A 23899-nucleotide genomic window follows, 5' to 3' on the forward strand; every position below is an offset into this window, starting at 1 on the left:
TATTTAACCAAATGGCTTCTGGATTGAAGGCTTGCTGCCTGGGGATTTCTGCCAGCCACCGTGGTAAATCAGACAAAAGAATTTCCTGGGAAGTATGACAGAGGTGTACAGTGGTCTCTGAACTTGACACAGGTCATAGACAAAAGCAGAAACTCATCTGTAGCACGGTCTGGGTCCTTCTCAAACTCTGATCAACTGAGATTGGGTCACTTCTCTCAGCTTCTCTGTCTCTTCATTTGTTAACCTGTAAAAGACGAATAACCTGTACAAGAAGAATGGTATTTCCTCTTTCTCTTTCCCGAGGTCCTTCTACAGATAAAATTGTGAGCATGTGTGAAAATTGTGAACAAATTAAAAAAAAAAAAAAAACTAAAGGAAAGTTCTACACCAATATAAGAGATTATGGTTTTTATTATAATTTCTTTTTATAGCTGAGATCAATCATGTCTTATTCATTATAGCAGTACAGGCTCTAATAGCCAAGTACATTACAGTAATCTGTTGTTGAGCTAGAAATCTCCTGATGATGTGATGTGTCTAGAAATACCGCCGTCTATATAGGAGCCAAAACATGATGTATCCCTCAGCCTCTAAAATGTCCAGCTAGGCGACACAAAACCCTCTTAGCTGAGTCACTGAGGTAAATAACTGACATCCATCAACATGTATGTTGGCTCTGGCTATTCTTGTTCACGTGAGTTTTTCAAGGTGAAGGACGTGAGCCCTATGAAAAAGGAAAGACGGTAATGTCTTAGCTTGTTGGCTTCCATTCTGTGAAGGGACCGAGAGCCCCAGATGTGAGGTATACTGGTAGAAAAGGTGACAAAAGAGAACGCTTCTTAGTGTCTGGAACTCTAGAAAAATCAGCAGTTCGATACTCAGTAATATTTACTGAGTTTCCTATGTCAAGCTGGCACGTCCCAAGCTGGTGGGGGAAAGGCAACTCTCCAAAAGAAACATGGGTTCTGAGAACAAAGACGTTTGCATCTATCCAAAACTGGTTGGTATGTGAGGAATTTTCCTATGGTCACTGGTTGACAGCTTACATAGACAAAGTCAAGTCACAGGAAAACTGACAAGAAAATTGTGTCCTTGGCTTAAGGCCAATCCATCATTTTTGTTCCAAAGTTCTTAAATATGTATTTTATTCAGTAACTTGTCTTGTGTCTTTATTCTTCAAGGCGAATCAATCATATTTCTTCGCAAGCATGGTTCATACCAAAACAGCTGTTTGGAGAATGATAGCTCAGTCCCTTTCAGTGCTGCAGTTCTTTTGAACACTAAAGGTTGCAGGAGGGTAGCCCCCGCAAAAAGGGAGGTTCTTAGAAATAGATCAGGAGGGCCAAAAAGTAGAGAAAGTCAATATATCCTACCACAGCAGCTGGCTCTTTCTGCCATCGTTTTCAAAGAGGTGCTTGGAGCTAGGCATGCTGGGCTCCATGGTTGACTTAAGACTTCTCCCAACTTTCCAGAGTTCCAGATCCTATTCTGAGAGCGGTTTCCTGAATGAGCAGGGGGTGACAGGTTGGCTGTGCTGGAAGCAACACTGATTCCCTCCCCAGTCAACACAGTCCAGAGTCTAACTCAGGAAGACCAAATGGGCTCCTAACATTCGAGGGGCACACTGACACTGGGATAGGATGGTGTCAAGCCTGAAGGGGTGCCACAGTGGAAAGAAGAGGTACCACAGGGGGAAGAAGACGCATACTCAGGGTACAGGAAATGTGACTTTCCAAACACACCCATATCAGTGGCCTTGGAAATGGGCCTAAAGGTGCTTCACACACAGAGATGGGAGATGTAGCTATTAGAAACTGGGAACAGAGTAACCTGACTGTTGGGATCTCAGCACAACCACCCACAGTGTAGACTGTAGTACTCATTACTAGCAGACGTCAGACTCAACTGGAGGTATAGTTCTGTTTGTGTTTTGAAACTATGGACTTTTTTGTTTAAGTGCCCTCTCCTTTAAGACTCCTTTAAGCCTCCTCTGTGGGGGAAACTTGGTGGCCCGAAAAGTGGTGGTTCAGCATGCAGCTGCTGGAGAACAGCCCCTGAGATGGGAGACCCCGGTTGTGCACTTTCTGAGTCTTTCATGGCAGGACCCTGTGGGGGCCTCTCATTGGCAGAGTTCTTGTGTAATGTAAAGGAACACAGTGTGGCAAGGTGACATGAGAGCCAGCAGAGGTGACGCGATACATCCCTTTTTATTTCCATCTTTCCTATTAGGAACACCTTGAGCCATTTCGTATTCTCATTGAGACCCTTTTGCTGCAAAGCCCAAGGCCTTGCCAGGGCTTCTGTTGCCTAAGGCTGGGCATGGTTGTTTAGCTCTCCCCCAGCAATTCCCTTTGGATTCTGGGAAAATCCCTAAACCCATGTACAACCAGAAGCATCATTTATTGACAACCTGGACCACTAATGTTCAGCAGTCAGGGAAAAAGATAACTACAATCACTTCAGAATATCGATATAGGTAGAGATTTTGAGTTAGATCTCAAATATCCTGAGTGTCGGTATGTACAGCTGCTTTCACAAATTGGATTTTACCCTCCCAACTGGATTATACCTCTCCTAAACTTTGTTTTGTTAGTAATTATTTTATGGGTATGAAATGGACAGAAATTTCTTTGACAGAAATATATGTTGTTCACTCTTGGCTAATCTAAAATGATGGGAAATGAACTAAACTTCCATTAATTATAATAGACTATGGAAGCACCCTTTTGAAGTGCGGTATGAACACCTTTTCCAGGTAAAGTCCACATTGGGGAGCTCTGGTTCCCCTTTGGCTTAACCTGTGAGCCCTTATGTAGTGGCCTCTGCTGTTCTAAAGGCACTTCTTCTCATTGGGGCGTCACTGCTGTTGGAAATGTTTACTTTCTCAGACTCTTTACTGCATAACAAACACAGTCGGAGAAGCTTGAAAGAGAAATGGCTAAAATGAAATGGAGATTTACTTGATGTCTTCATTTAAACAAAGATGATGGCTTAATTGAAGTGTGTGTTAATTAACTGATATATAGAAAATATCCTTTTTTCTAGGGAAAAAAAGAGACTTGATTATTTTATTACTGGAAAAAACTACTGAATGAAAAATCAGAAACCAACATTTATTCTTTGACTAGCTCAGGCTGCCTTCCAATATTCTTCTGAGGTTGTCAGATGCTGTAAAGAGCCAGGTTAATTAGTTCTATAAGCGTGTTTTCACGACTTTCTGACTCTAACTCCATTCACAGACATTTCCCCCATTATTTTGATTCAGTGAAGGGCCAGGGAAGGAACTAAGTAGAAGAGAAAACCACTGGGTACCTCAGAGCCTGAACCTTCCTGAAGCCAGCAGATGCTGTATGCCTCGTTCTGACTTGACACCATCCATCTGCATCTGTTCTTTCTCCATTGAAATATTCTCCCCCCATCTCTCTCTCTCTTCTCTCTCTCTTTTGCTCTCTCTCTCTCTCTCTCTCTCTGCCACTCACAAAATTGTGACTACCCCTTGGTGTTTCATAGGAGAGGTGGTATTAGCATGGTGGTAAAGACTCTTATCATGGAGCCCAACAGCCTGTGTTGAAATTCTCACTCTGCCACCTACTGGGTATTACCTACTGGGAAATTAACTTATTTGTGCCTCAATTTCCTCATCCATAAAATGAGGATAATTATATTTCCCCTCTCATAGGGATGTTTTGAATATTACACTGGTTGATACTTAGAAGATGCTTGGAATACCTGGCACATACTAAGAATTCATTGCATGTTGACCGTTATTATTTGCTCATAAAAAGCTCCCTAAGACTGTATCATTCAGTTTTCTAAGTTATTTGTTGTTCTGTGTTACAATTTCCTGAGCAGCTGTAGGAGTTGGAATAAGGCCTTTACCTTCAATTCCTCCCTTGGTACTTACTATGTATGTGGACTTGATTTTTTCCTAGGTCTCAACTTCTCCTGCAAATGGGTATACTGAAACTACCGTAATCCAAAAGTTTTGCTTTGTTGTATATGTTGCACTGTGTTTTGGATATACAGTACATTTATGTTTTGTATGGATAATTAGAAGAATGGAATGTCCCAGGTAAGGAAAATATTTTTGTTAGAATATAGTAAACATTTAAAAAGAATAAATAGGCAATAAAATACACTTAACCTAATCTTCACCAGAGAAAACAGTGGCATATAATGGACCTGGGTGTTAATCTCACCTCTGCCACGTACTGTGTGATTTCATGCGAGTTCCTTTCGTAACCTCTCCACGTCTCAATGTTGTAATTGTCCCCATCATCATGGTTGTTGTCAAGAGCACTAGGGGAGGGTCAGGACATTAGCTTTTTGGTTCTGGTACCAACTGGTTATATTGCTTTAGGCAAACCACTTCCCTCTCTGCTTCATGGTTTTCTCACAACATAAGATTGAACTAGACTGTCTCAACTGGTTTGCATGCTGGCACTGGTGGTGCTGTACATGGATTATGGTGTGTCCATCACTGATCCCCTCAACCCCTGGGGCAATCGGACAAGGTCTTGGTACCAGACTCCCTGTGCTGGTCTCCTCGGGGCTCAGCCACCTCTTTCATTGACCTCAATGCATCACATGAAGAGAATGTTCAATGTACACGATAATGTGAAAAATAAATTGGCAAACAGTATTCAAAAGTTTCTTCTAATTCTGACAGTCCCAATTTCCCTCCTGGTAGTCGTGTGGCATCTGGCAAGTTACTTAGCTTTCTGAGCTTCAATACCCTCATTCATTTAAGTAACATGGACTCAAAACGCTTTTTGGTTTGGGTAACACATGTGATTCTCCAAGTCTGATGTTGGACAAAGGAAGACGGAGACTAAGGAAAAGTGAGAAACACCGAGATGGTTGCTTCTTTTAGAGAAATTTACCACCATGAGTGAGATAAAAGTTGTCGTGAGACCCCGTGCAGAGGACTGGAGCTGGGTGTGAAGCACAGCAATGAATGGGAGCTCTGTGCTCACTAGACGTCAGAGTGTGGACCAGGGACAGTCAATGGGCGTTGCCCATGTCCAAATAAGACAATGGAAGAGGATCCAAACTCATTTTACCAAAGGATAGGGCCATCAGTGCCTTGATTTATATAAAGAAATGCACAAAATTACGCCCATAAGTTACATTTTTATAAATCCAATTTTCCCATTGATATGTATACACATTTATAATGCTTTACTTTCTCTTCAGATCAATTACCAATTGGTTGTTGCTTCTATGTAGTCTTGTCTGTAACTTTTTTTCATCGAGTTGTCAATAATCTGTAAATAACTAAAGGACGAGGAGAGCTGTAACATAAATGACTGTATATGAGAATCTCTCATTCAATCATTCAACAAAAATATATTCAGCATCTACTATTATTCTGTTGTTAGAACATCTAGCATTGTCCTATTGTTGATTAAGGCAGAATCTGTCCTGACCCCATAGAGTTTATGTTCTGGAGGATTTAAAAATACATTACATCAAGTAGTGATAAGTGCTAAAAGACACATACATAAAGAAGAGAGAGAGAGAGAGAGAGAGAGAGAGAGAGAGAGAGAGAGAGAGAGAGAGAGAGAGGGAAAGAGAGAGTGCTCTTTTGGATGGGAAGGTCAGGGAAAGCTTCTTGTAGGAGGTACCATTTGGCAGTCCTGAATGAAGTTACCATGCAAGCAATGTGACCACCTATTTATATTTATTAGATTTAATTAAAGTGGGAGTCACCTCTATGGTAAGGTGGACTTTCCTTTTAGTGTGGGGCTTTGACCATTGTAAGAAAATATAGGAAATGGAAGAACACCTGCCTTTCCCCCACCCCTCTGGCAATCTGAATGAAAGGATAAGAACTCTTTATTAGTTAATAAAGTTGAGGTGTGGCCTACATCAAAACAGGAAGGTTGGATTTGGTGTCAGATTATTAAAAAGTCGTTGCCAAGACCAATGTCAAGGAGCTTATCACCTATGTTTTCTTCCATATGTTTTGTCATTTGGGGATCCTAAGTTCAAGTCTTTAATCTATTTTGAGTTGATTTTTGTGTGTGGTGTAAGATAGGGGTCCAGTTTAGTTCTTTAGCAGGAGGCTGTCCAGTTTTCCATTACTATTGTCCATTACTATTTATCAAAGAGACTATCCTTTCCCCATTGTATATTCTTGGTTCATTTGTCAAAAATTAATTGACCGTATTTGTGTAGGTTTATTTCTGGGCTATTTTGTTCCATTGATCTGTGTCTGTTTTTTTTTTTGTTGTCGTTTGTTTGTTTTTTTGCCAATACCATACTAGTTTGATTTTTATAGCTTTGTAACGTAGTTTAAAATCAGTAAGTGTGGCGCCTCCAGCCTTTTTCTTCTTCCTGAAGATTGCTTTGGCTATTTGCGTCTTTTGTGGTTCCATAAAAATTTTAAGACTATTTTTTCTATTTTGTGAAAAAATGCCATTGGAATTTTATAGGGATTGAAATGAATCTGTAGATTGATTTCGGTAGTATAGACTTGTTAACAATATTAATTCTTCCAATCCATGAACATGAAATATATTTCCACAAATATTTATTTGTGTGTTTTTGAATTTCTTCCATCAATGTTTTCAGTGTACATATTCTTCACCTCCTTGGTTAAATTTATTCCTTGGGGTTATTTTATTCTTTTTTGATGCCATTTTGAACGGGATCTCTCCTTAATGTCTCTTTCTGATATTTTGTTAGTAGCTTGTACAACCACAACTGATTTTTGTACATTGATTTTGTTTCCTGCAACTTTACTGAACTTGCTTATTAGTGCTAATAGTTTTTGTTTGTTTTTTTGTGAAGTCTTTAGGATTTTCTACATACTCATATAACACCATGTCACCTACAAATTGAGACAATTTTACTTTTTTCTTTTCTATTTATATGTTGTTGTTTTTTAATTTCTTTTGCCTAATTGTTCTGGCTAGGACTTCTGGTACTATATTGAATACAAGTGATCTTAGAGGAAAAGCTTTCAGCTTTTCATCATTGAGTATGATGCTCACTGTGAGCTTGTCATAAATGGCCTTTATTATGTTGAGTTATGTTCCCTCTATACCCACTTTGTTGAGAGTTTTTATCACAAATAGACATTGAGTTTTGTCAAATGCTTTTTCTGCATCTGCCTAGATGATCATATGATTTTTATTCTTAGTTTTCTTAATGTGGTGTATCACATTATTTGATTTGTGGATGTTACACCATCTCTTCATGATCAAGTAGGACTTATTCCAGGAATGAAGCGAGGGTGTAACATCCACAAATCAAATAATGTGATTCATCACGTTAAGAAAACTAAGAATAAAAATCAGATACCATGATCAAGTGGGATTTATTCCAAGAGTGGTGTATGATCATTTTACTGTGAACTCAGTTTGTTAATCTTTTGTTGAGAATTTTTGCATCTGTGTTCATCAGGAATATTGGCCCGTAATTTCCTTTTCTTATAGTGTGCTTGTCTGCTTTGGTATGAAGAGTAATGCTGACCCAGTAAAATGAGTTTGGAAGTTTTCCTTCCTCTTCTATTTTGTGGAAGAGTTTAAGAAAGATTTGCATTAATTCTTCTTTAAATGTTTGGTAGAATTCATCAGGGAAGCTGTCTAGTCCTGGACTTTGTTTGTTGGGAGGTTTTTAATTACTGATTCAGTCTCCTTTTACTAGTACTTGGTCTGTTCAGATTTTCTATTTCTTCATAATTCAGTCTTGGTTGGTTATATCTTTCTAGGAATTTGTCCACTTCTTTTAACTTATCCAATTTATTGGTGTATAATTGTTCATAGTAGTCTCTTTTGATCACTTGTATTTGTGCAATATCAGTTATTATGTCTCCTCTTTCATTTCTAGTTTTATTTGAGTTCTTTTTCATTTTTTTCTTGGTTAGTCCAGTTGATGATTTGTCTATCTTTTTTTTATCTTTAAAAAGAAAAAAAGCAGCTCCTAGTTTCATTGATATCTTCTGTTATTTTTAAATATCTATGCCTTTCATTTCCACTCTGATCTTTATTACTTCCTTCCTTCTACTAAATTTGGGCTTGGTTTGTTTTCCTTGTCTAGTTCCTTAAGGTGTAAAGTTAGATTGTTTATTTAAAATCTTTATTTTTTTTAATAGAGGCATTTATTGCTATAAACTTTCCTCTTAGAACTGCTTTTGCTGCATCCCATAAGTTTTAGTATTGTTGCTTTCATTTTTCATTTGTCTTACGATTTCTTTTTTACATTTCTTTGACCCATTGATTATTCAGGAACATGCTGGTTAATTTCCATATGTTTATAAATTTTCCAGGTTTCTTATAATTAACTTCTAATTTAATAGCACTGTGGTCAGAAAAGATGCATGGTAACATTTCAGTCTTTTTCAATTTATTAAAATTTGTTTTGTGGCTTAATATACAATCTGTCCTGGAGAATTCTTCATGTGCACTTGAGAAGAATGTGTATTTTACTGCTGTTGGATGGAATATTCCAAAAGTATCTGTTAAGTCCATCTAGTCTAACATGGAATCTAAGTCCAATGTTTCTTTGATAATTTTCTGTCTGGATGGTTTATCCATTGTTGAAAGTAGGGTATTTATTATTGTATAGCCGCATATTTCTCCCCTCAGATCTGTTAATATGTGTTTTATATATTTAGGTGCTCCTATGTTGGGTGCACAAATATTTACAAATGTTATATCTTCTTGATAAATTGATCTTTTTATAATTATATAATGACCTCATTTGTCTCTTGTTATAGTCTTTGGCTTAAAATCTATTTGCCTGGTATAAGTATAGTCACACCAGCTTTCTTTCGGTTTCTAGTTGTATGGAATATCTTTTTCTATTCCTTCACTTTCAGTATATGTGTCCTTAAAGCTGAAGTTGGGTCTTTTTACAAAAAAGAAAAAAGAAAAAGAAAACCTATTAAGTTCTTATTGCCTATCTAGCCAGTTAGAAAGGAGATCAAGCAACTGTTGTTTACATGGCAGTGGGATTTGGGATAGAAAACACTTTTGACAAATACCCGGTACTTTAATTAAAGTTTAGCATATCCTGCACAAAGTACATAAATGATAATGTATTATTATGAACTTGCCTGCTTAGATAAATAAAGCCACACAGCAGGAATTTTAAAAGGCTTTGTTGGAATCATGAATTATTAGTTATCCTTTTTGTTTGTTTGTTTGTTTCCATGGTAATGTTTGGGATGTGCCCCTCCTCTCTAGAGTTAGACGGTGGGGATTCTATAGCCTCAAATTAGGCATGGGTATTTATTTATTTTGAATTATTTTATTCTTCTGCAGCCTTATCATTTGTACTTCATGGATTTTTTTGGCGGGGGAGGAGGAGGTTAGACCAAGGCTTAGTATGGTCATGAAAATAAGAGTCAGGATGGGTGCGAAGACTGAAAGAGTTTACATTTTGTTGTTTCCTAAGGCAGTGGAACTGGTCTTTACTAGTATAATTTAAGAAGCCATGGAAAACTTCTTTCGTACTCATTGATATGAGACTTTAAGTTTCATCCAAGGACAAACATTCCCCTTACAAAATGTGTCCCCTTTAAAACACAAACATTTCAGGGAGGAGAAAGGCATGAAGATTAAAATTCTAGAAGGAACTGGAAAGGGACTTTGCCATGTTCTAGAATAGGGCTTTTCAAAACGTGGGTCCTCTTAGTTCCTTTCAGGATGTCCATGTTGACATTTGTATTGAAGATGCAAAAGAAATGGGCAATAAAATGCTGCCATCTTTGTCTGAATAAAGGCAGTCTTACCAAATAACACTAGTAGCCATAATTTCTTCATCATTATATAGTTGCACCTACACACACACATACATACACACACTAGCTTTATGTAAGAATATCCTTGCAACAGTAAATTGTATTAATTTCATTGGCTCTTAACCCTTGAGTATATGTTGTTGTTGTTGTTTTTAATATTATGTGATAAAGTGGGAAGTACACATAAAGCAGGTCTGAGGCTACTAAAGAATGGTAATTTTCTGAGGGAAAAATACTTTTGTGATTGAGTTGTGAGCTGAGCTAGCCACTTTTTTTATGGAACTAATTTTTTCTTGAACAACCAACAGACAAACTATGGTTATTCAGACTTTCGTGTTTGGCAGACATTTTATCAAAAGGGAAAAATAATGAAGCGTGCCTGCCTATTCAATGAAAACAACTGACAATATTGTTACCACTGATAAAAATTTAAGCTTTCAAACAAAAATTAGAATTTGGGAAAACTCATACTTGTTATCATGAGCTTGACAGCTTTCCAATATTTAAAGACTTTTCTGATGAGATTGGTGGTGCTATTAATGAATATGACATTGTGATATTATATACAGGAAAGTGTCAAAATGTGGAATATCTGAATAATTCAGTGATCACATATTTTCCAGATGACCAATGCATGATGTTACAAAATCATGATGGGTAAAAGATCTATTTAAAGTACAGTACAGAACGCTGGGTTTTAAAGTAACAGTGTATGAAAAGTTCATCAAATATGATTTCAGATGCTAGACTCTAACTAACCTTTAAGAAACTACATTTGTTGAGCTTAGTATGGCCCCAAAGAAGAATATCTACAATGATCATAACAGATTGAATGCAGAAGCACATACGAGAATGTAGCTCTCTCCTGCTAAACCAGATATTAAAGAGATTTACAAAAATGGGAAATGATGCCACTCTTCTTGGTAAATTTGTTTTGGTTCAGAACACACAGTTGATGTCATAAAAATATGTTATTTATGTTATATGCAATAGATACATTTAAATTTTCTCAGTTTTAATTTCTAAAATGGCAATTATCAATAGATATAAGCCACATAAATATGGAGGATTTAATCATTTTTAAGAGTGTGAAGGGTCCTGAGACCACAAAGTTTGAGAATTGTTGTTCTAGACCAACCTCCTGATTTTACAAGTGGGTAACTCAGGCCATGATAGGTGACGTGACTCATCCACTGAGTGGCGACTGTTACTAGATGGTATCTCTGCAAACCATGGTTCCAATGTTTTCATTGTTTGTTTGTTTAACCTTCTACACTATTACCAGGACTGCCTGAGCTGAGCAGCTCCTCTCCAGTGAGAAAGCTGGATGGGAGTGAGTTATGCTGGAGGTCAGCTGAGACAGGGCTTTCTCACAGCCTGGAAATGAGAGGCCAGGTGAGAGGCCAGAGGGCCTCTTTCAGGCAGCGGGCGCCTCCATCTGAAGAAATGTGGGCTGAGAGGTGATGAGCAGACACCAGTGGAGGAAGAACGTGACTTACTTCAGACTTTGTGCCTCTTGTTCCAAAATACAACAAGCTTTTCTTTACCCTTTGATTTTTCCTCCAGGGAGTTTGCACGTTGGAAAGTGAACAACTTGGCTCTGGAAAGGAAGGACTTCTTCAGTTTGCCATTGCCTCTTGCCCCAGAGTTTATCCGGAATATCCGCCTCCTGGGGAGGAGGCCCAACCTGCAACAGGTTACTGAAAACCTGATCAAAAAGTACGGCACTCATTTCCTGCTTTCTGCCACCCTTGGAGGTAAGCAACGTCGTGTTTCTATGAATCGGTGGCCAGATCACGACAAATAGCTTTACGACCCACTGAGTATAGCTTCATAGTCTTCCCGGGTCTTTTGTTATTGCCTGAGAAATGTTTTCTTGCTTGTGCTTTTGAGAACAGTATCGTGTCTTGACATCCGAATTCCCTCCAACACATTGCTGTGTGTTTGTAAGCATCCTTCCGAGGAGGGGGTGGAAGATAAGGAGCTTGGGGGACAGACAGACCCCTACTAAACACTCGCCAGTGGGGATGCTCCCACTTTTCTTTTGACTGAGCCACTTAGCCCCAAGGCTTCTCCACATCCTAGTATATGCCTACAGTCGTCAAATCCATGGGCAAAGAAGTAAATGCCTGTGGAATCCCTGCCTCCTGCTTCCCCTTTATAAAGACTGGTAACCAGACAAACCAATTCCAATGATACTGGGCTGGGTGGTGGCGAGGGTGGGGGTGAGGATGGTGCAGCCATGGCTAAGACCCAGGGCAGAGTCAGAAGCTCTGAAGAGGTAGAGTTCTCTTTGCCCTGGGAAGGAGATAGCAGGATTTAGTACAACATTTAGCTCACTGTCTGATGGACAAAAAAGGAGCTCTCCAAGGTACAGGCCAGCTGCTGGCATGTGGCAGGTGTTGAGTGTTTGACGGGGATGGGGAAGGTTGAGCTTCAAAGTGTTTGCCCTTTGGGAGGGAGCAGACATAGCCATGGCAACTACTCATAAACAACTTGAGAGGAAGAATTTAACTCCCCCATGGAGGAAGACTGCCTGAGATAGGGATCAATAGAGGATGTTAAATGGGTAAACTAGATGGGAGAGGGACAACCTTTGGGAAGGCTTATGGAATTAAGGAATGGGAGGAGGCCTCTCAGGCAGTGACGCCTGTTGTTCTGTGGCAGTCTGATGGGATTGTTCCAAAGATGCTAAGTGAAGGGGAAGTTGTCAGCAGGAGGGAGCAATGGGCTCCTTAGTTCCATCTATCCTCGCCAAGAGTTTCATCTTCTTACTGGGAGGGGATTAGGGAGCAGAAAGCCTCACCAATGAACACACATTGTTCACTATAGGAGAAGAGTCCCTGACCATTTTTGTGGACAAGCGGAAACTGAGCCGAAAGACAGAGACAGCAGGAAGCGCCCCAATAGTCGGGGGCAGTGGGAACAGCTCTGCCGTGTCCCTGGAGACCCTGCATCAGCTGGCAGCCTCCTACTTCATCGACAGAGAGAGTACGCTGAGACGGCTGCACCATATCCAGATAGCCACAGGGGCCATCAAGGTAACGGCCTGAGAGGTTCTGGGAGAGGGGGGTAGGGGACAGGCAGCGAGAAACCAAGGAGGTGGCGAGAGTCATCAACAGCTCCAAGTCGGCCAGGCCCCACTGACTGAGGTGGGAAGGCAGCTTTCCGACGAAAGCACAACCAGCCGAATACATGGTCCACGCCTTCATTCTACAGCAAATATTCATGTAGCATCCGTTTTAGGGCTGGCTCCAGCTAAGGGACTATGTGAGAGGTGGACAAGGTCCCTACTTTCCAGAGGTGACATTTTAGTGGAGGATGAACATTATAAACAAGTAAATATCAACAAAGTAACTTCGGATAATGATATAAGGGAAAGACAGTCATAAGGAACAGATTTCCTGGGTGAAAGAAGGAGACTGCTAATAGCCATATTGGTCGGGGGGGAGGGGGCATTTTGGGTTTTGACTTTTGAGGCTGAGTTCTGAACGAAAAAAAGCCAACTTTGTGTGTAAAGTGGTCAGGCAGAGCGCATAGCAAGTGCTAAGGCCCTGAGGTAGGAAGCACTTGGTGCCTCGGGGGAATAGAGAGAAGATTGCTGGCACTACAGAGAGGTGCATGAGAAAGGCGCTGGTACAAGATGAGGTTCAGAAATACGCCGGAGCCAGATTGCGTGGCCATGATAAAGACTGTTAAAGCAAGTCCCAGTGCAGTGGAACACAACCACAGAGATTTGCGCCGAGGAGTGATAGGGTCTCTTTTGTTCATAAAAGATCAGTATTACTGTAACTTTAATAACTACAACCTCCATCCCAACTTCTCTCCTTACATCTGGATTTCGAGGAAAGTTCATATTGTTTTAGGAAAGAGACGACTAGTAAAAATACTTGAGCAGGCTGGAGTTCTAAAATTCTCAATATATAGTGAAGGTGGTAAGTAGAGGTCAATGTCGTCTTACATCCTGCTTTCGTCCCACCCAAAATTCACAAGGAAGCTCTGTTCATTCAATCATTAGTCAATAAATATTTATCGAACACCCGTTATGTGTCAGGCATTGTCCTGGGGACTGAGAATCCAAGTGTGAACAAAACATATGAAGTCCCTGACCTCAAGAAGCGTAAATTCTAGTGGTGGAGACGTAATTAAATAAACATGTGATGTCAGGTGGGATTCATGGTATGAAGAAATGAAGCCAGGGAGAAGGACAGAGAGTGATGGAGACACGGTACTTTAGCAAAGACCTGTCTGAAGGAATGTCGTTTAAGCGGAGATCTGAGTGAAGTGAGGGAGTGAGCACGTAGGTATTTGAAGGAGAGCATTCTAGACAGAGGGAAGAGAAAAGGCAATTGGCTAAAGTGGAAGTGTGCTTGGCATGATCCAGGAACACCATGGAGTGCAGCTGGAGTGCAGTCAGAAGAGGTGCAAAGTGGGAGATGAGGCTACACAGCGTACATGGGCCAGAGCATAAAGGTTTCAGTGACTATTGCAGTGGTGGTCAAGGTGGAAAACAATGGTGGCTTGCTCAGGCAAAGCTGGTTGTAGAGGTAGTGAGAAGTTGGCAGGTTCAGAATATAATTTGATGACAGAGCCTACAGGATTCGCTAATGAATTAGAAGAAAGGTGTCAAGATTAACAGCCAGATTTTTGGCCTGAGCAACTGGATGAACGATGACTCCGTTTACAACTAAGAAGGATAACACTGGGAGGAGGTGCAGATCTGAAAGGAGTAAATCAAGAGTTTGGTTTTCGACACATTGAACTTGACATTTCTATTAGCCATCCAAGTAGAGACATCTCACAGGCAGTTGGATATAAACACCAGGATCTCAAGAGAAAGGTCATGATTGGAGATACACATTTGGCATACAAGTATTGACACATGCGTAGTCGGTATTTAAAACTATGGGAAAGGATGAGATGAGGTCACTCGAACATGGCTGGTAAAGTGGCCCTCGGGCTGAGCTGTGAAGTACGTCAATATTCAGACGCAAAGAAGAGGAGGAGGATCTTACAAAGGTGGCTGAGACAGAGCATAAAGGTCTGAAGAGAACCAAATTCAGATCACAAAGCCATGTGAAGAAAGTGTCACAAAGGAGCAGGCAATTGTACTAAATGCTGTTGAGCCGTTAGATTGAGAATTGACCTTGAATTTGGCAACATGAGGTAACTAGTAACCCAGACAGAATAGTTTCAGTGGTATGAAGGATACAAAAGGCTGAGTGGAGAGGGTTCAAGAGAGAGAGCAAAGGGAGGGCTCAGAAACGCTTTAGCATTTTGCTGTAAAGGCAAACAGGAAAATGGGCGATAGCTGGAGAGTGATGTAGGGTCAAGGGAGGTTGTGTTTTTGTTTCTCAGATGAGACGTATTCCAGAATGTTGGCATGTTCATTGACATGATTCAGGAGAATGGAGAAAGTGATGGTGCAGGAGAGACAGGAGATAACGGCAGAAGCAACTGAGTGGATGAGAGAAGCAATGTCACCATGCACGGTGGAGGGCTAGGTCTTACACAGAAGCAGAAACACTGTGCCCTTTGTACAGGAGACAGTGTGCAGTACATAAGGACTAAAGCCATGGGATGGTAGACAGATGTGGGGGGTGCAGGGGTTATGTTCTGATTGACTAGTTCCTCCATGAAATAAGAAGCAAAGCTCTTAGCTCAAAGGAAGAGGGCTTGTTGAGAAAAAGCACATATGAAATGGTCTTTTCAGAAAGTAGGAGTTAGGCACATCAGGTGACCAGATAAACATGGTGGGTTGTTGGGCAGCACTGAGTGCCCCTGTGAGACTCATGGCCGTAACTGTAACATGAGATCAGTCAGCAGAGTTGTGAGTTTATCCTCTACATTCAGCACGTCATGTTCAGCCAGGCATGGAATAGATGAAGAGTTGGATTTAACCAAGGTGTGTGTGTATGTGTGTATGTGTGTGTGTGAGAGTGTGTGTGTGTACACAAGATGAAAGAAAAAAGAGGCCAGGGAGCTGAGAGTATATAGAAAGGAATGATTACAGTGATGGACCAAGGGATTTGAGAGCATTAAGGAAAAATAGAAAGTGAAAAGTCGGTCAGGTCAAAAGATTGGAAGTCTAAGAAGTTTTGTTCTTTTTTTTATTTGCTTTACAATTACTGTTGACATTAAGTAGGGTTGCTGACTTTTTACAGGGAAGAGACTAGAGGCGGTAGAAGTGTGTGATTTGTCATATTGAGATTCTATAATAGAAGGAGTGTAGCGACCAAACGAGTCAGGTGCTGGGGCATGGCCGTGGGTGTGGGTGGTGAACACAGGCTTGGAAGACAAGGTGAGGAGGTGAGGTGAGGAGGCCAGGGACGTGGGAGGCCAGGGGACTAAAGGATCACCTACCTGGATGCTGAGGGCAACAGGAACGGCACAGCCCTGGAGGTGGTGAGAAAGGTGGTGGGAAGCTATTGAACCTCCTCAATGAGTGAGGGGAAGTAACAGAAAAAATAGACTGCAACCAGGAGGAGGAATGGGTGACAGAGTCCCGATGGTTCTGGCTTCAAAGGAGACAGAGACAGTTTCAAGATGGAGGAGAAATCATGTCAGGATGTCACATGGCAGATCCATGTCACCTCCACACCCAGGAGTGTGAGGCGTGGGGAAGCAGACAGCCACCACCACAGGAGACTGCCCGGAAACCATGCCTTGGGTCTGCTAGGCCAGGGATGGTGCAGAAAGATGAAGAGGGCGCATGAGCAGAGGTTGAGGAGGTAGGAGACCTTCCCGAGGACCGGTGATGAGACTCAGAGAGCACGATGGAAGTTAACAGAAGGAAAGGCGTCAGATTAGGAACGGACAGTGTCTGGAGTGAGAGTCTGAGACAATGACCAAAGTTGACAGAGATTTACAGTACATTTGGGAGGCCGGTACCTTAGGCAGCTTAAAATCATGAAATAGAACTGTTAGTAGCGTGGACTGTGTTTTACCAAGAAGACAGAACTCTGGGGAGCCCTTTTCCCCCTTCAGTCTTGTAGTGGGCTGTGTTAAAGTTGGAAAAGAAATGGTCTTGTCTAGAAATGCAAGGTAGGCTTGGGTCAACAACTCAAAAATCCCACTCATGTTCCTTCTCATCCTCTGACCTCACCAAGTTTTCACTTTCCATCACCCCTCATGGCCTCGTTTCCCTCTTTACCACGGGTTCCTTCATCCATCACTAGAATTATTCCCTTACGTGTCTTCAGTGTGCCCTTGCCTGCTCTTCACGCTCACTACCATTCCTATAATTCAGGATTTTTCAACTCCTACCTGATCTTCTACTACTATCTTTAAACTAGTCTTCCTGCCTCCATTCTCAGCTCTTCTCCCTCTGTGTGCTGCTGGCATGAGTGTAAATCATCATATCATGTCATCTCCCTGCTTAAATTCCTTCAATGGCTCCTAACGGCATATGGAACAGAGCCCAAGCCACTGTACCCCAGCCAGGGTGGCAGAGTGACCAGAGGCTCAAATCCAAGAGTCTGAGCTCTGCTACTGCTCACGGCAGGGCTGTGAACAAGTTACCAAGCTTCTCTGAACCTCAGTTTGCTCTTCCGAAAAATGTTGATTCGAATAATTTCTACCTTGAAGGACTTCTGTGAAAATCCAAAAAAGGAAATATATGGAAACATCAGCTACAGGACAGTTGGAGATTGAAAAGGGATAATTCCTCTTCTTCTTAAGAAAACTGTAAGGCCAGTGAAGATCTACTCTTGCTGTCTTTTTAGTTTTATCTCCAAACAATCCTTTTACACGCTTCCAGACCCATTTTCCCCCTCGACCCTTCACTTAAACCATTTATATTATACAACCCAGGCCTACCTAACTACCTAGCCGTTATTCAAATATACCGTGCTCTACATCTCCCTTCCTTGACACCTGCTGTCTGTTTTGTTTCCAATGCTAGTTTTTCACCTGAGTGACTTTTCCTCACCTTTCTTTGCTCAGCTCAAAAAGGTAACTTTTACGAAGCCTTTCCTGACTCCCAAGCTAGTTAAATGCCCCTCTTCCATGTTTCAAGCCCATATCTCTTTTATAGGGCTTATCAGTTGAACTATAAGTACCAGCTAACACGATGACCTCTGAGATCCTGTGGGAGGGACTGGGTCGTATTCATCTTTGGCTCCCAATAAGAGGACAGAGCGTGCCACATTGTGGGTAACGAATAAAGGTTTGTTGAGTGAATTCATGAGTGAATGAATGAAGTCACTGATCTCATTTTCCACATGAGTTAGGCTCTTCTCAATGTGTGTGCATTGAAATATAAGCACGTTTAGTTGGAAGAAACAAATCTACTCAAGATAGCCTGAGTATAAAGATGGTTTACTAAGAGGACTTAGGTGAAGAATATTACAGATCTGCAAGGATAAGACACTAAATCCTATCCAGACACAGGGGACTTACAAAAAAACAGTAATGCTCCCAGATTGCTCTCTGTTTCTTGTTGCAACACATGTCTCTGCTTTTTCATTTCCCCCTGCTTCATCTACCTGCATCTCTTGTCTCAGTTCTTGCTTCTGTTTATTCCAGCCTTTTCTGTATACCAATGACTTCCGCTTACACGTAGCTTTGCCTTGCTCACGACCAACCTCTGCCCTGACTGAACATTATCTTTCTGTTTTCTCTCTCAGCCAATGCCATCAGGGCAGGCACCACTCTCTTGTTCAATCCTCAGTTCCTGGTGCTTGATAATTATTTATTCTGCATCTTGTACGTGTCCCACAATCACCCTTTGGAACTTAAAATTCAGAGTCCACCCTAGTCCCATACAAAGAGCAGGGGCTGCATATTCTCAACCATGGCTTACTGGAACCACCTGTTTTGTAAAGTCTGTGGATTGTGGAGTGAGAGGTGGGCAGGTACCCTAAGCCACACCTATTCTAGTGCCTGTGGATGCACTTTTTCAGAACTAGCGCCACCGTGCATCTCCTCAAAAGAGCGACCACCATCCTTGGAGGCTCCTTTCGGAATTCCTCCAAGCACACCTGGAACGTGAGGTGACTATTCAGTTCCCACTGGGCTGAGAGACCTGGAGTTTCCTGTTGAGGAGCACAATGCAGGTCACCCAGAGAAGCATGAGAAAACCAGCAGCATTTCGTGTTTTCTCTCACCTCCACTCCTCCAAGTCTTCATCTGTATATAACTTACTGAGGTCTAGAGTCCTGCGTGAGCTGCCCAAGGACACACCTCGCCACTAAGGAGCAAAGTCAGAGCTGGTATCCCATCCCCTGGCTCTGCTCACTTGATGGCGTTGGCCTGCCCATTCCGTCCTGACAGGGAACGTGCTCCCCCAGAGACCATCTCTTTGCTCTACACACTTAGCCTTTACAGATGTGCACAGCCAGGGCCAACAGGCTGCAGGACATCCTTTCCAGCTAACACTCTTGCCGGTGCTGGAGCACCTACCACCAACTTCCCGCACTGACATACCTTCGCGGTACTTGAGCTGGTTTCCAGCACTGTCCTTACCTGGGTGGAAGCGAGTCGGGTGAGGGACTCCGCAGATCTGCTCAGCTTTGCTGAAGGAAAAACCCTCCGCATGTCAGCCTGTTCCTTATTTCCCTAAGCAGGTGCGCTCTTACTTTTTACCCTTTGTTAGCAACTTTTTTCCACTAATCCAGAGAAAGAGGCCCCCTGCCCCCTTTTGTTTATCCAACACATTCCTCTGAGACCCCATCTGTGGCAAGGTTTGCCCTGATCAGCGCCCACCTCTCGATTTGTCACATTACACCGCAGCCGTTTGCATGCCCATCTCTGCCTCCTCACGCCCATCACAGCAGGAGGGCTTAGAGTAGTAGGGCCTTGGCAGCATGCATGCAATTTGGGGTCAGTGTCTGGCACACGGCGAGACACTCAATAAAATGCTTGATAGGTGAAGACAGGCTACATGGTTTAGTGAGAAACAAACTTACTCAAGTGAGAAGATCTGGGATTGGGTTTCAGCCTTGATGCTTGCTATTTCTGTGACCTTGACAAGTCATTGAACTCGTTAACATGGAGTTGCCAACTATTTGGCTTACCTGTACCCAGGGCTTACATTCAGCGGATATGGCTACAGTTATTAAAACATTAAAACACTTCCGTATCAGCTGGTAAACAGTCTTTACCCGAACCACCCATGTGCCACCCTAACCGACTTATCCTTCCCCTGGAACTCCCAACCCCTCTTGACAATAACCAAAGGGCTACTGCACCTTGGGAAGCTTCCAGAACCCTGCTTTGGCACCTTTTCTGATTAGTGAGCACACTCCTGTCCTGTCGATAAATATTGTGAACATCACCCCTGACTTGGCCACAGGATTGGGGTGCCACCAAAAGGTATAGTTCACATGAAAACACTTTGCAAACTGTAAAGGGCTGGTTCCCTATCCATCCTGTCCATCATTCCCGGGAAGGGCTCAGAGCCATAAAGGGAGAGGGGGCCTGGTCCCTAGTTGTAGCACACCCTCTATGGAACCGAAGGCTGAGGAAGAACTTGGTGGGGAGGGCATGAGATGCTTCTGAGAGGACGGAAAAGGGCCCTCACAAAAGTTCACGTGGATCCCCGGAAGGCAAGGGGAGTGCTTCTCACAGAGCATCCGTAAAATGACCTGTGGGAATTCCTCACCGCAGCAGTTTGGGATTCAATTTGCAGCGCATTTAAGCACACACACCATCAGCCCTGCTTTCCAGCCACGGTGCTATCGCTCACGATTAGAAGCCCATTGTACTTGCCCTGAGCTTCGCAGGGGTGCCCCTCGGTAGGTAGGATGGTAAGACGTAGGACATGAGCAGCGGGGGAAGTGAAGTGCAGGGGGAGGGGAGCAGGCTCGCTGGAATGAGGGTTTGCACGATCTGGTATTTATGGAAAATTGGATGTGCTAATGAACCTGAGATCCATCAGGGCTTTCTGATGGCAGGCTGGTCTCTGTCAACAGACCAATTAGCACACAATTATTTTCCCTTTCTGAAAGCTTATCGGAGAGGCGCTTTGAACGTGTGCGCCTGAGTGAACTGCACTTTCCATTACCTCTATGAGCCCTTTATAATCTGCCGGAGCTGTCTGCCTCTTCTACAGAGAAGAGCACAGGGATCTCCGGACCAACCCTGCAGAGACTCGGACTTTCCTCACGTGCTGGGGAGGGGCCCTTGGGCCATCCTGCTGATCAAGTCTGCGCTCAGGCAGTATCTGCAAGCAGACCCTCTTCAGCTCCCTCTCTCCTCCCAGCTCCCTACTTGTTACTTGCCAAGGGAGGACAGAGGTGGCACAGAGCAGAACAAACACAATGGCTGGGATCTAGTGAAACCACAGTGGGCTTCCCTCACTTGTGGAGAGCTGGCCGGGAGCCTTCTCTCTAACAGGAAATGAACGTGGGCACCATGGGTTTTGTGTCGTCTGCATGTCTATCCTTGTGCGACGATTAATAAAGTGAAGCCACGCACACTCTTTCAATGACTCACCTAACTGTCCTCTTGTGGAGCTGACCCGTGGAAACAGCAAAGTGAAGGTCAGAGGAGAGTATCAGAGGCAGCCCCAGAGTGCTAACACGGTGTGTGCATGTGTGTGGGGGGAGGGGTGGCTGTGGTGAAGGAGATGGATTGGCAGGAGGGAGAGTCAAAGGACAGGAAGTGGGTGTTCTGTTGACCTCTTTGGGAGTCGTCCTGTTCTCACATAAGGTGTGCAGCTCCCTCCCTGCCTGGACCTGATGCTGCTGAGTGACTGACTTAGGTGAGTGCATAGAAAATCTGTACAGAACCCTGACAGCGCGCTGGCCAGCTTACCTGGGGCTGGGGGCAGGCAAGCCTCCCAAATACCACCCCTACCATCCCCCTCTGCCCTTCAGCCCACCCATTCCAACAGGGGCAGGCTTTTCCAGAACAAGTGGGCTAGTTCTTAGCCACAGCTCTTCTTATAGGAATTTCTAGACCATCCAGGTAGAGAAGGCCGGCCCTGGCATGGTCTTGGTCCAATTCTTCACTTAGGCCGTCTTGCTGATTCTCATGTACTACGTCTATCGTTGGCCATTGGTCTTTGTCTGCAGTTACTTTTTTTCTCCCAGTTCTCTCCCCCATCCCACCCACCCCCCTACTTATCCTTCAAAGCCAATTTATAGCATACCTCCTCCATGAGCCTTCTGTGACTACTTTAAATTACAAGGATCTCTCCCATTTCTATCCCCACTGCATTCTAAGCCAGTGTCACACCATCTCTTACTTGATAACTCTGTTCCATGTGTACTTTTTAAGCCTGAGTATACTGAATTCCCTGTAAGGATGTCACTCAGCCTTTGGTACTCACCATGGGAGCTAGCAGGATGCCAGACCCTTGCATACACTACACACTTTTACACCCATGTGTTTGAGGTCACGCTGCCCCTTCTTTTTTTCTGAATACCTGTCCCTTCCTTCTCTTCCTGTTCACTTCCTACTTATAGTTAAGGACTAACTCAGTTGGTATCTTCTCTGCTACTCTGTCCCCACTTTCCCTTGGTTCAGAGCTGGGCCTTCCTCCGAGCTCATGACACGTGGCTTCTGCTTGACTTGGATGTGTGTATGTACCTGTCTCCCCTACAGGTTGTACTCTCCTGGGGGACACAGTACATAACGTGTATGTCTTTGTACTCGCCCCTCCACCCCCAAAGCCTGAAACCTACTACTCATGCATTCTCCAATTTATTGAGTACCTACTATGTGCCAGACACTGTTCATGGCTGTTGAGCCCCATTAATGTGAGCTTACTTCTCTGGAGCCTTCGGTGTGTAGGGGACCAGACATGAATGAAACACTCTCAGGAAAGGATGGAAAATTGCAGCCCCTATGCCTGCTGCTGAGCAGAGATGTCTGGAGCTGGGGGAGGAGGTCAGAGGGATCAGGGTGGGTTTCCTTAGAGAATTTGGGGAAAAGCACTCCATGCATGTTTGATTAATTGTATGGAATTGAAGCAGTGACTGCTCAATAAATACTCGTTGATTGGTTGATTGATTGTTGGCAAAGCCTTCGGAGATCTGCAGAAGTAAGGGCCTTAGGCCCCCATCATTCTTATTACATAATTATTTCAGTGCATGTAAAGCTCCCCATTTTTCATCTTATACTTTAAACATCAGGGAACAAACTGATAGGCCAACTTTATAATATTTTAAAATGACTCCATGGTGTTTGGGAATATTACATGCCTGTAAGAGTTTATGTATATTTAATATACTTATTAAAATATGCAGTAAGCCCATGGCTGATTTTCTCTAAGGACTTCTCAGTGCCGAGGTGGGACGTAAATGTTTAATACTAATAATAATACCCATAACTCATATTTCTCTAGTGCTTTTCATCTTTGGGAGCCCCAAAGCCTGTAAGCAGCATGTCAAGTGGCTGCAGCTGGGCCTAGCAGCCGGCTGACAGCGTCCACATCTGGCCTCCTGTCTTCCTCTGGGGGCGGAGAAGGAGGGGGCTCCAGCTGAAAGGTCCAGCTCCCTCTGCCTACATTGGATTTTCTCCTGCCAGACACAAATTCCTTTGGGCTCCCTCTGAAAAGCTCCCACTATGTACAGCTGCTGCTGCCAGCCATACACCACTGATAGGCACGGTCTTACAACAAGAAAGCAATGTGGCTTCACGCTCTTGGGGTGGGGGAACACATGCCATTCCTTTGGCCAGTCAAGGACAGACTGAGATGGAATGACTGGAGAAGGGACGTGCCAAGGGGAAGTCTCCCCTCATTACCTACATCCACACTCTGCCCTTCCCTCTCTAGGTCACGGAGACCAGGACTGGCCCTCTGGGCTGCAGCAACTACGACAACCTGGACTCGGTGAGCTCTGTCCTGGTACAGAGTCCGGAGAACAGAGTGCAGTTACTCGGTACGTTGCGCAGTGATGGTTTTCCCACCAGGTGGGAAACTCGGATCACCAAAGAGCAGGAAGTCCTTCCTGCCTGGCCCATTTGTTCCGCCCTTCTTAAGACAACAAGTACCAAGAGTTCTGGGACTTGCATGTAACAACTGTCCATCCTTCTTTGGAGAAAAGTTTTGACATGGTTTGCCCTACACCTAAGACCCGTTGCTCACACCACTCACCATCCAAATCCCGCCCTGTCACAGTCCTTCCAAGAACTCTGTCCCGATCCTACAGCAATAGCACATCCATCCTTATAAGCCTTGACCTAGTTCCGTGACCCACT

The 23899-nt window shown here is 43.3% G+C and overlaps 1 protein-coding gene across 1 annotated transcript in view; it reads left to right on the forward strand.

Annotated features, from left to right (window-relative positions):
* The window catches only part of BRINP2 (BMP/retinoic acid inducible neural specific 2), a 91664-nt gene that overhangs the window by 59030 nt on the left and 8735 nt on the right, over nt 1–23899 (forward strand). Inside the window, exons 3-5 of the mRNA XM_019728423.2 lie at nt 11318–11508; nt 12584–12792; nt 23475–23580. Coding sequence (XP_019583982.2) covers nt 11318–11508; nt 12584–12792; nt 23475–23580 — 506 coding nt within the window. The remainder of the gene's footprint in view (nt 1–11317; nt 11509–12583; nt 12793–23474; nt 23581–23899) is intronic.

This window comes from Rhinolophus sinicus, linkage group LG17, assembly GCF_036562045.2.
Source record: "Rhinolophus sinicus isolate RSC01 linkage group LG17, ASM3656204v1, whole genome shotgun sequence".
Lineage (NCBI taxonomy): Eukaryota > Metazoa > Chordata > Mammalia > Chiroptera > Rhinolophidae > Rhinolophus > Rhinolophus sinicus.